Below are 13,079 nucleotides of genomic sequence, written 5' to 3' on the forward strand. Positions count from 1 at the left end.
CCCTTGAATTTTGTCTTTGTGTCTCCATTTTGTCCCTCTGTTTTACAAGGACTCCATTTGGAACTGTTTCTTGTCTTTGTGGGTTCATAAAGTGAAAATCACAAGTTGTTGTTTTCTTCACATCCACTCATCAGTTCCAGTCTTATTCCCTCTGCAGGCATCGCTCCATCACTTCCTCCGTCTCTGAACTCTTAATCCTCACCACATCCTTCCATCCATCCATCATGTCTTCTCTCTCTCTCTCTCTCTCTCTCTCTCTCTCTCCCTCTCTCTCCAGTTTTGGATGTTTCCTGGTGGTGTTTCTCCGTTCCAAACCTCTCAGAGTCATTACTGAGTCTTAATCCCTCGATGATGTCACTGCGGGACGATCGCTGGTCTTTTCTCGTTGAGGAAATCACAGTGTCAGTGTGTGTGTGTGTGTGTGTGGGAAAACATGTTTGAGAGGAGGCCAGAACATGTGCGGTGAGGTGATTCCCCCAGCGTGTGTGTGTGTGTGTGTGTGTGTGTGTGTGTGTGTGTGTGTGTGTGTGTGTGTGTGTGTGTGTGTTGTAATCTAAAGCAGTGAGCTGGTTTCTTTTCATCTCAGTGACAGTTTTGATTCTGACTGAATTAGAAAGTGAAGCTGAGGGTGTTTTCTTTTGTTAGGCGGCCCTCTCTCTCTCTCTCTCTCTCTCTTTCTCACAAATACCGATGCAATTAGTAATTTTCCACTTCTTTAATGCCTTCTGCTGCTGATTGATCACACATGTTAGAGAATGGACATCCTGATGAACAAGTGAAGCAGAGGTTACTGGTGGGACAAACAATCCTCATGGCACTAAGTAACCGTCATATAATACAAACCCAAATACCAAATGCCTGCAACATGTTCCAAACAAGTTGGGACAGCAGTAACAAAAGACTGTGAAAGTTTTGAAAATCTCAAAAAACACCTGTTTGGAACGTTCCACAGGTAAACAGGTGACAGTATCATGATCAGGTATGACAGGAGCTTCAGATTATTTTCACAAATCATGGACATCGTGTCCTCCAGGCTAAAGAGGAAAAGGTTACCAGCGCTAACTTCAAAAGACAGCAGCTGTGATGGTATGGGGGTGTGTTAGTGCCTATGGCATCATGGGTAACTGTCACATCTCTGAAGGTCCCATTAATGCTGAAAGGTTCATGCAGGTTTTGGAGCGACACGTGCTGCCATCCAGACGAAGTCTTTTTCAGAGACGTCCCTGCTTATTTCAGTGAGACGATGCCAAGACACATTGTGGACATGTTCCGACAGAGTGTCTTCATAGACTGACCTGCCTGCAGTCCAGACCTGTGTCCCACTGAAAATGTGTGGTGCATTATGAAGCACAAAATAACAACAACAGAGACCAAACAGGACTGTTGAGCAGCTGAAGTCGTATATCAAGCAAGACTGAGAAAGAATTTCACTTTAAAACTGAAGGTATGGTAGAAGCACAAAGAGCAAAGAAAGAAGAGCTAATCCACAAAATCTGAGCAAGTAAAGATAATCAGGGGACAAAACGCTCCGCTGCTGAAACGCCTCTGATGGGGCTTACAGCTGAGCGGAGGACGGATCAGAACCTTTTTGAAGCATGTTTCAGACATCATGAGGATTTACAAAAAACAACTACTAGATCCCCGCCAGGCAACAGATGGTGAAGCACCTACTGCAGTGTCACCACAACTGTCAGATGCAGTTCATCATTTTATCCTGCTATTACGTGTAATTTTGTTAGAATTAGTTTATGAGCGCAACTCCTTCTTTTGGCCAGCTGTGCAAAGGTGCAGTGCAAAAGTACATGTTATCAAGAGCTCGTCTATTTAGAGATTTTTAAAAGGAAATTGCAAATATTTCTTGGCACATTACACATAATTATTTTTCTTAATGTTGTTTTCACTTAATTCTGTTTTTTTCACTGGATTTTGTTTTCCTTAAATTATGTTAGTGTTAGTTTTCATTATCATTATTGTTTTTATTTGTTTGTTTGTTTGTTTGTTTGTTTATATTTTTTCTTTCATTATTGTATTTTATTGCAGTCGTATGTGTGTGCAAATAAAAATTAATAAATAAATAAATATGTCTTAAATTGTCTTTTTACAGTAAACTGAGCAGCAGCAGCATAAATCAGCTCCAGTGTTTCATTTTACACAGTGTTGCAAAATCAGAGGTAAAATAATTCACTGGTCAACAAGTGATTCTCCTCAGCTGCTCATTTATACATGAGAGCCGATGATCAGCAGTGTGATGAGTTTCATCACTGAATTAAAGGCTCAAACCTGGAGGATGTGATGTTTGTGACACCGGATGCTGCAGGAGTGAGGAGCAGAGACCGAGGTTATTAATCTGGCACCCGACTGAGCCGATTCCTCCGAAACACACTTTGTTGCTAAGTTGCAGCTGGTGTTTGACTGGTTTGTAACCGGCGATCCGATGCTGTTTGTGTTGCTAAAGCTGTAGCTAACGACACACCCTCTCTGACTCTTCAGTGATCTCTGACGGTTCCTGTGAGAGACGACAATAAATATAACAAGCTGCTTTGAGGAGACTCGTCCAGGAAATACAAGATGTTTTTAAAAAGAGAAGATGAAGTGTTTCTGTCTGTCCTCCACCAAACACAAACTCAGTCTCCTGAACTCTCCAACAAAATCAGTTTTAGGACACAATCAAACCTGCTGCTTATTTTCTTTCTCAACAGTCGAGACTGAAACCATGTATTTGTTGTATTTGGTTCATTAAAACAAGGATTCAGAGGGTAAAATCTTTTGGGCTTCTTCATGCTTAAAAAAAAAGTGAATCTACCTGCATCATAAACACGTTTCTGGCTGTTTCCTGCTCCTGAATGAGTTTTATATAAAGCAGGTTGATTCAGTTGGACTAACTGTGTTCAGGCAGTCAGTGTCAGTTGATCTGTGAGCACAAACAGTTTCATGTCTGGATAAACCAACATGAAATATTATGAGCATCACGTTTGTTATAGATTCACTTCACAAACACTAATTTATTTTGTGGATCATTTCAAACACAAATTATTCATGAGTTTTCCTCTAAATCTGATTTATGCGTTATGCTCTTTATTAATCCCATTTCATCACTGTATTTATGGGGGATTTTTAAACAGTTTGTCATGGAAATAAAGTCGTGGTCAGGTCTCTGCCATCCTGCATGGATCCTGATCTCATTCATTAGATGTCATCTAAAAGAGAACTTGAAGAAAAAGTTGTGTTGTGACTGTGACAGTTCTTGCCCATTTCTTAAACATGAAAAGTGGATCAAACTTTATCAAAACTTTATATATATAAATATGTATGTATGTATTTTTATCTCATAATTTCAACTTTTTACCATGAGGATATTTTTTCTTTCACTGGCGTATTTGACTTTTGTTTAGAGATGAGCAATGAGCCAAATTCTGAAATTTGAAAAGTGTGTAATCAGTGGGCAAAAACTGTAATTTGTACTACTCTCCTACTGTCCCAGAACCTACAAAATTTCTCCCACTGGACTGATGAAACATCAGATTTCATTCAAGTTCACGTTTCCCTCAAAACTTTTGAATTTATCGTTTTAAAAGAAGTGTCACGCTCAGATTGTAGAGGATGACAGATAAAGCTGAAGGACAAAAGCTAAAATGGTCCTAAAAAGGACAAATCTTTAATCTGTGTTTACTTTAATATTTTAAAACCAGTGTTTTTGAAGCCTTTAACAGAGTATAAGCTTCAGTTTCTGTCATGGAAATATGAAAGCACCAGTCAGAGTCAGTGAACTGTGCTGTCATAAAGTCCGGCTGCTGTAATTTACTGTTTATGGTGCCCGGAGATCTCCTCCGGGACCTGAAGTCAATTTCACGGGTCATTTTTTCTGGCGTCTGTCATGGAAATGACCGACTGTTCAACACGACCTGCTGCGCTGCTTCAAACCGAGCAGCCAGCTGACCGTCCAGTTATACAGACATATTTCAGACCACAGCCTGAAACGTCTGCTGTAAAGTTTTTAGAGGCGTGTCTTCAGAGGATATTTTGCCTCATGGCTCAAATACTCCTGTCAGTTTTGTGTATTGACCATTTGTGAACTGCTTTAAGCAGCATCCTGCTGTGTGGTGGGACTTTTGTGCCTTTCATCACCGTTCAGATACAACCAAAGTGTTTCTGATTAAATTGTTTACTCTGACATAAAGTTCATCATAGATCCAGCCTGAGGATCAGGTTCCTGCATCACAGTCTCACAAACTCCTGTGGGGAACCCTGAGAGAGTCGACTCTTTTAAAGGTAACATGGTGATTAATATTAAAACTCAGCCCTGTGAATTTTATTATTGAGGACGTAGGGAGGGGAAATCTGGGTTCTTAACCATTTTTGTATCTGTGTTCCTAATCATTTTAAATGTTGATATCTGGGTTCCTTTTATATTCCAACGGTTACATGTAGAACTTTCCTGCAGGGTTTAATTAAATAGAACTCTTGAGGAACCTCATCCTAAAAGAACTTTCTTCCAGAAAAAGATTCTTTGGATGAGAAAGAGTCCTAATGGAACCTTTTGGAACCTTCTTTAGAACCATTTTTTAAGAGACCGTGTTGAGGTTTGGCCCTAAAACAACCCTGAGTTAATTTATTGGACACCAGCTGTGCCGTAAATCATCTCTGAGGTTCCTAAAGAGATTTCTGTGGACATTTAGTTTCAGTATTTGTGGAAGAAATGAATCCTGAAGCTGCTGAAGTCTCAGATTAACTGTTGGATTTATTGTTTTTTTCTGGGGTTTGTGGGAATTTCTCTAGTTGTCATAGAAAAGATACAGTGAAATCTGTTTTCAACATGATCTGCACAAAGCAAAGTCATCATTGTACAGTCAGAGCTTTAGTGTGAAAACAAAAAAGATTTCAGAAAAGGTGGATTATCTGAAGGTCAAAGGTTAGATTGTTTGTTTTTTACCTCCTCCAGTCTGAGGCTGTTTAAGATGATGCACAACAGTTTTCTGTCTGCAGACGTCATTGTCATTTTTAACAAAACTCCCTGAGGATCTTGTGTAAATTTCAGGAACAGTTTTAGACAAACTGTCTGACATTTTTCTGTGTCCTCTGAAGATTTTGACTCACTGAGTCCTGAGGACTGAGGATTGGGACGGCGACGTTTGGTTGTTTTGGTGCCGAGCCATGACTGTCGACAAACGCATCTGCTGTCTGAATTAGTCCAACAAATATGTGTGTGTGTGTGTGTGTGTGTGTGTGTGTGTGTGTGTGGTTTTTGCTTTCTGTTGTTCTACAAATTGTGAGCAAGAGCAGTTTTTTTTAGATTCCTCATGAATGACTGAATTAATTTGTATTTTATTGTTGTGTCTGTTCTCATGACCCGTCTGTCATTGGATCATTCAGACACATTTCAGCTCATCCAGCAGCACAACAGATCAGCATCATTCCAGCATAAATTATAATTTCACTCAGGAGATATTCCACAAAAACACAAAACAACCATTTGATCCAGTTCAGAAACAATAATCCACACTCCATATTAAAGTAAATTAAATTCTGAGGAATTTATCTATCTCATGCAGACTTGGGGAGTAACAGATTACATGTAACAGGATTACATAATTAGGATACAAAAAAGGTAAATGTATTCTTTTACAAAATGGTGGAAATCTGTGGATCAAAACTGAAGATGACATCCTCAGATGTCTCATTTTGTCCACAACTCAAAGACATTCAGTTTACTGTCAGAGAGGAGGAAAGAAACCAGAAAATATTCACATTTAAGAAGCTGAAATCAGAGAATTTTGACTTTCTTTTAATTAAAAAATGACTCAAAAGAATTAAGCAACTATCAAAATGGGTGCAGATTAATTTAGTTGTTGATTCATAATAGATTAATTGTTGCTCCTGTTTGTTGTTTGGTTTAATAGTTTGTCCAGCTGTTCCTTCCTTTGTTGTGCACACTTTATTGATTGATTGATTGATTTAAAGACAAAAAATGGTAAATATCTCCACCCAGTGAAGAGTTTTGTTACCACAGGTCATGATAATGAACAGTGTGTATGGTAGCTGCTAATAATCACCATCTTTACTACATGTATTTGTAATCTGATTATGTATTTTGTTCTTTTCTGTATCCAAATGACATAATTCCATTACATGTAATGTGTTGACCTCGTGATGATGAAGGCTCAGTACATCATCCTCTGTCTGTTAGTTATGAGAACGTGTTGATTTAAAGAGGCGAGTCAGACTAATCACATCTCCGTTCTTTCATCAGGACCAACGTGTTCCTACCTGGCTGGTGAAGGTGAGGTGGTAGGTATCATACTGGACGCGAGGTGGAGTCCAGACCAGAGTGACGGACGTGTCTGTGATGTCCCGAGTGCTCAGCTGAGACACACCAGACATGACTGCAGAGACAGACGGAGACAGAGGGAAACAAAATACTGAACATGTTGAAAATACTTTAACAAACAAAAGAACAATTTCAGTTAACATTCATGTTACCACAAAAGTAACACACTCCACCAAATACCAGTCTGTACTGAATAGATTACATGTAACAGGATTACATAAACTGGATACAAGAAAGGTAACTGCATTACATTACAGTTACAGATAAAAAAAAAAAATGTAATCAGATTACAGATACGTTTGGTAAAAATTGGGATTATTAGTACGATTATAATTTTAAAGTAAAGAACATTGGCTTCTTGTGAAATTTCACCATTTATTGTCTCTAAATCAATCAATCAATAATTGCACACAACAAAGGAAGAAACAGCTGGATAAACTAATAAACCAAACAATGAACACAAAACACTGAGAGCTGCAATAATTAATCTGTTATTAATCCACTATTACATTAATCTACATCTATTTTGATAATCAATTAATCACTTTTAGTCATTTTTTAATAAAATAAAAGTCCAAATTCTCTGATTTCAGCTTCTTAAATGTGAATATTTTCTGGTTTCTTTATTCCTCTCTGACAGTAAACTGAATATATTTGAGTTGTGGACAAACCAAAACAAACTACTAATCAATTAATGGAGAAAATAATCGACTAATTAAAAAAATAATTGATTAACTGAAATGAATAATTAGTTGCAGCCCTAAAATCATTATATAAAGGTTAAATAATTTCACCGTATTTTATATTGAGGTAATCCAAAGGAAGTAATTAAATTAAATGACTTTAACAATATGATACTTTGACGGCATCAGACTGTATTTTTAAAGTAACCCTCTTTGGTGATGGAATTAACGAAGAAACTGTTTAAGTATCTGGTGGTCTTTTATTACTGAACTTATTATAACTTATTTTTGCTGCTAAACTTGTGACTTTTCTATGGAGCTTCCCAATTTTTCACATGATTACTCATATAATCGTTGCGACAATAAACCTCTTGAATCTTAAATTTTTATCTACCTTTCACTGATCTGATCTCAGTCCGCTGCAGCTCCCACATCACGAACCTGGACGTGACCCTTAATGACAAAAACATCCTCACCGTCTGAACTGTTTCATTTTCGAGCGGCGGATCAGATAGAACAGTTCGTTTCATTGTTGTGGCGTCAGTGAGCAGCGATCGATCGCGACTGAAGCCAAACTCTGATACACGCATCGCTCTGGTTTCACTCTGTTTTCATAAAGGTGCACGTCTCAATTTCAGCAAAACTGCAGCAGGAACAAACGGAGGCCTGCTGCTTCATTTGTTCCACTGCATCAATCGCATGAAAAAAGAAAAAGAGACACGAGGGAGAAAAACCTTCTCTCAAATGAAAAACTCGGGATGATAAAGACCAGGGGACATATCTGTATATACTGCAAGGCCTTTTTCAAATCTTACTGTTTTCATTCTTGTGGATCGTTTGATTTTTATTTGCTTTTTTTTTTTTTTTTTTACCAGGATAGAGTGACTGTAACCAGTGGAAGAGCAGGACAAGTTTGACTGGTTGCATGTGTTTTTTCAGCATATTGAAGAAGTGAGGATGCAATAAAATTTAATAGAAGCCAGTGTTTTGCTATAAATAATGACACTGCTTCATCTTCTTTTAGCTTTATCTCCTGTCATCACCCTACAGTTATAGTCAAGGCCACAGCCAGGTCTTCAGTAACCGGGACTTCATCAAGTCCAACGTCTCCAAGTCATCCTGCTCCTCAGAAAACTCTGGACAAACACCAAAAACTATTTTTCAGTTTGTCCTGTATTTATTCAACTTTTATGTCTGTCAATGAAATAACAAAGATTACTTGCTGCTGCTTCTGAAACTAAAACTGTGGAGTGGAAATGGTAAATTCTCCCTGTTTATCTATTTTATTGGCACCACAACAATAAAACGAACTGTTCCTTCTGATCCGCTGCTTGAAAATGAAACAGTTCTGATGTTTTTGTCATTAAGGGTCACATCCAGGTTCATGAGCCACAGAAGCCTGCAGAAAGTAGCTGAATGTCTTTCAGCTTTGTTTCACTCTCATCTTTTTTTAATGAGATCTCAAAGATATTTGCCTGAAGAGTTGGTGGAGACCAAAACAGAGCTAAAAGGAGATTAAATATTCACCCTGGTGCAAAACTGGTCCAGTAATCTGCATTTATTAATGCTTAATGCACAGATCAACATGAGTTCATTTATGACCAATGAAGAACTAAAACTTGCATTAAGTTTAATTTAATTTAATTTAATTTAATTTAATTTAATTTAATTTAATTTAATTTAATTTATGTGGCATGTGAATTTTGTCAATTTGCACAAAACAAATACTACCTGAGTATCCAACTGACATAACAACCACTAGCCAATCATCAGACTTGGACCTGACAGCGTGGTTTGCTCAGGCCTCTGCAGTTTCACGTTTTGACTGGAGCGTGGAGCTGCATGCAGACCCTCCACCGCTCCTCTGCAACCACCGCACTGCTTTTATACAGGACAGCTGAAGATACGACAGGCAAAGAGGAGAGAGAGCGGAGAACAAACCCACGACCGACAGATGACTGACAGCCTCAGTGCATGGGACAAACGCTGGTTAAATGTTTAGTGTGTGAAAGACCAGAAAATATTTGTTTTGTTGCTCTCTGAGCACCAAATCAGCTGAGCTGACAAAGCACACTGGATGCATCACCATGCGCACCGCTGCTTTTTTAAAAAAACAGTTAGTTGCCAGTTAATGGGTGTCTATCATTATATTAACCAAAACTAACATCCCTAGTTTGGTTTTGTTTAACCAACAGCCCAAAACTCAAAGATATTCATATCACAACAATATAAAACAGAGAAAAGTAGCAGGAGCTTAAATTAATGACTAACTGGGTATCAAATATGTTTTGGGTTTTTTTGTAGATCTGCATTAATTTGTTGAGTAATTGTTTTTTCTCCACTCTAGAGAAAACCAAGTTACAGATTATGTATTTTATTCTGTTCTAGAAAGACGTATATCACAGTTTTATTATGTTTTCTGTGGCGGTTTCACCAGCAGAATCCTTCATTTTCTGTCATGTTCTATCCTCATTTCATGTACATCAGTCTTTTACATAAAGTGCAGATGAATGAACCACATGTGGCGCTCTGTGAGGCTGCCAGCATGAAGCTCTCAGCCTGGCAGAAGCGCGCAGCCGATGCAGATCTGCACACAGTGAAGGAAAGGCGTGCTTGATAATAATTCACAGATTTGTTTTACTGCACAAGTTTCTCATAAAATTAGTGCTGAAAAATTCACGGCTCAGTGGGTCACCGAGAGCCTGACGTCATGTTTCCCGTAACCAATTACCAAAATCCGACATGCGCTTCACACACGCAATGAAGTGAGACAGAAAGAGGCACGTGGCCGCCTGCTAAACCCGCTCACACATGTAAATTCAATGTGTTCAGTGTATGTGTGTTAATGTGTATGTTGTATTTTACTGCTGTAGATGTTTAAGGCTGAGCTCTTTTAATTACTTTATATACTATTGACTAGTTTAATCTACAGCAATGCATCATGGTCTATAACATCATTGTATGTTTGTAGTGTCGCTGTCCTGTGAGAAACACCAGAAAAAAACAGGTCTGAACCAAAGGTTTGCTTTCATAAAGGAGCAATAAAAGCTGCTGTTGAGTTTTTCCAATGTATTTTTTGGGAGGCTTCTAGTTCCAGTCTACTGTAGAGAAGACAGACGTCTCTACTGCTGATATCTCCAAAACTCTGCAGCTCACACCAAAACTATCAAGATGGATAAACAACACGACAGGCCAGAGGAAAAATGTGTAGTTTTGATTTTTGGTGAACTGTCCCTTTAAGGGCATTTATGCTTTTATTTATCCTTTTCCCACCTTTTATACTTTTAAAATATGAGGCTTTTTTCAGCATTTTTCACATCCGTCACACCGTCACGGAAAACGGTCATTACCAACAATAGGAAATTAAAGCATTTGCAGATTTGGTGAAAGTTTTGCATTCAAAATCAAAAGTTATGGAGCGAGAGCTTCCCTTTGTCATAACTAGGAATAATTTTAGTCCCTTTTACAACCAAGCAGTCAGTCCCAGTATAAATTACAACAGGGTGAGGGCTGATTTGAACTTTTCTCTCAATCTATTTGGAGAACAATTTCAAAGAACGGCACACGGCAGAGGAGAGAGAAATGGAGGAGAAGAGAAAGAACAACAACTGAACAACAGCTTTTCCTTCAGTGTTTCAACATGACTTTAAAGACAACTCTGCTTGACTTGTGTGAATTTTATACCTTGACGAGGCATTAAATTCACACAAGGTATCGTTAAGCAAAACCACACGGTGTTTCCTAATCCGTCTCTTTCTGTATATTAACTGCCCAGTTTGATGCCTTTTTCTGATTCATTTCATCCTTCTCTCCTCTACCATTTTAAGCTGTTGTTTTTCACTTGTTATTTTCTTTAAAAGATTAAAAGAAATGTTAAAATCGGTGTTATTTCCTTCCTGGTTGTTAGTTTATCAAGTTGCTGACTCAGCTGGATGTCGCAGTTGATAATGAGTCAGCTCTGACAGCTGTGCTCTTCAATGTTGCTATGGTTACAAGTTGGGCAGCAGATGAATTTTGAACAGTGATTAAACTTGAGACAAACTACATGTGCATTAAATGGTTTAAATGCACACCTGTCAGCCAATCAGAGGAGAGTATTTCTAAAGTTTGTTTGAATTACTGCCGCCTCCATCGGGTGTATTTGCAAATAATAACAGCAAATGTTCACAAATTCAAAATGTGCACAAAAACAGGTGGATGGACTCAACAGTTGCTGCTGGCCACTTATCTCACTTTCTCTCCCTCTCGTAGACGTCGGACTTCCCTCCCGTCGGTCCAATCAGAGGTCGGCTACATTTGGGAAAACACTTAACACTCGCACACGTGTTCGTCCTGTTTCAGCTGCAGGCTGCACAGAAAGCCTTTACACAGCAGTCTGAGGGAGTTTTATTGGGCAGCTGCTCTGTTAATGAAACAGTTCCATCACTCGAGTCTCTGCAGCCTGAACCGGCTCCAACCAGGCGAGCTAATGCGCTAACGTAGCCTGGCAACAAGAATGACAACAACCAAAACAACAACAAAACAGCAACACGACTCACTCTGCAAACAAAATGCATCAAATTAGCTCAGTGAAGGGAAATGTCCTCGATATTGATGAAAATAAGATAATTAAGATGGAAATGCAGCTGCTGAATTAATCACGACAAAACGCTCAACACGATCGACCTGAAAACGGTTCAGTTTGACAACGAAACACTTCCAAAGTCTGTAAAACATTCATCATCTGCATCCTCCCAGAAATGACAAACTGTCTGCTCTTGTGCGTGAGGCCCATTAAGTCATTATGTGAAAAGATATGACACCAAAGCAAAGCATCTGGGATATGAAAGCTCTGCTTACATACCAAACGTGTAAAGTGTTCTCCCTGATGTTATAAACCACAAAGCCACAAGGGGACAAACAAAGCCAAACAAAGAGGGAGGTTTAAACATGCCTTGTGTGGAGGAAACGTGTGATTCTACAGGCGTTTTTGCAGATTTATTGCTACAAAAAGATGATTCCCCTGCAACCTGTAAGGATGCAGCAGATGTTAGTAAGTGAGTAAACAGTAGATAAATAAGTAAATTTATGTAGCACTTCTCTGAGTCTGGCATTAATAAGCAGTTTGCAATAAAAAGTAATAGCAACAGATAAAATAAAGATAAAGGAGTGTGGAAAACTAATCAAAGGCAAAGCTGAGGATCCTGAGCAACATTTTAAAGACGATCGTGGTGTCTTGGACTTGAGATCAGTGTCTTAAAGGGTAAATTCAGAATTTCTGAACCTATGTTCCCATGTTTTTGTGTTTCAGTGACTAATGCTACTAATATATACTATACATATCTCTATATACTATACATATATACATATACGTATATATATATATATTTAAAGGATTTTCTTAAAAAGTTGAGATTTTTTCAGTTTTTTTTATACCTATGAGATGTGTATCACATGGTGGATGTGTGATGAATTATGGTTCACCATTTACGTAAGAAAGGCAGTCTGAGCAAGCATTGTGCTGTGGTGGTTAGCATTTTTGTCTCACAGCAAGAAGGTCGTTGGTTCACATCCCATCTTGCGTGTTCTCCTTGTGCCTGCATGGTTTCCTCCAGGTGCACCAGTTTCCCCCTCCATCAAAAACATGCATGCTAAGCCAACTCTCCACTCAGTACTTCTGACCAAATTGGTGGGTTACAATCTGTACACAACAAAATTGGCCTTTACCTTTACCTCTAAAACAGTGTGTACAGCTGGAGTATTTTAACATCTAACGCAGTGAATTAAGGGTTTAATACCACCAAACCAGAGTAGGTGATTGAACAGTAGTTTGACTAAGCAAGACAGTTTTGTTGAGTTTTATTTTGAGTTGTTGTTGTTTTGTTTTGTTTTTCTTGTTATGTAAATGATCGAGTAATAAATCATCTGTTTCTGGTTAAAGAAAAGGATCTTGATATTTAAGAAAATGTTCTATCTCTGTCTCTGCAAGGATCCTTGCAGCACTGTTTCTGTTAGACACCAAGAATAACAATCTGAGCCCAACAAGCACTTTTCACAGACTTTGGTGGCCCACTTTTGTTTCATGGCTGACA

The 13,079-nt window shown here is 38.5% G+C and overlaps 1 protein-coding gene across 1 annotated transcript in view; it reads right to left on the reverse strand.

Annotated features, from left to right (window-relative positions):
• Positions 1-13,079, reverse strand: part of tnxbb (tenascin XBb) — a 48,334-nt gene that overhangs the window by 27,519 nt on the left and 7,736 nt on the right. Inside the window, exon 5 of the mRNA XM_084738659.1 lies at positions 6,265-6,380. Coding sequence (XP_084594785.1) covers positions 6,265-6,380 — 116 coding nt within the window. The remainder of the gene's footprint in view (positions 1-6,264; positions 6,381-13,079) is intronic.

Source organism: Lutjanus erythropterus, chromosome 16 (assembly GCF_056507025.1).
Source record: "Lutjanus erythropterus isolate fLutEry1 chromosome 16, fLutEry1.hap2, whole genome shotgun sequence".
Classification (NCBI taxonomy): Eukaryota; Metazoa; Chordata; class Actinopteri; order Lutjaniformes; family Lutjanidae; genus Lutjanus; species Lutjanus erythropterus.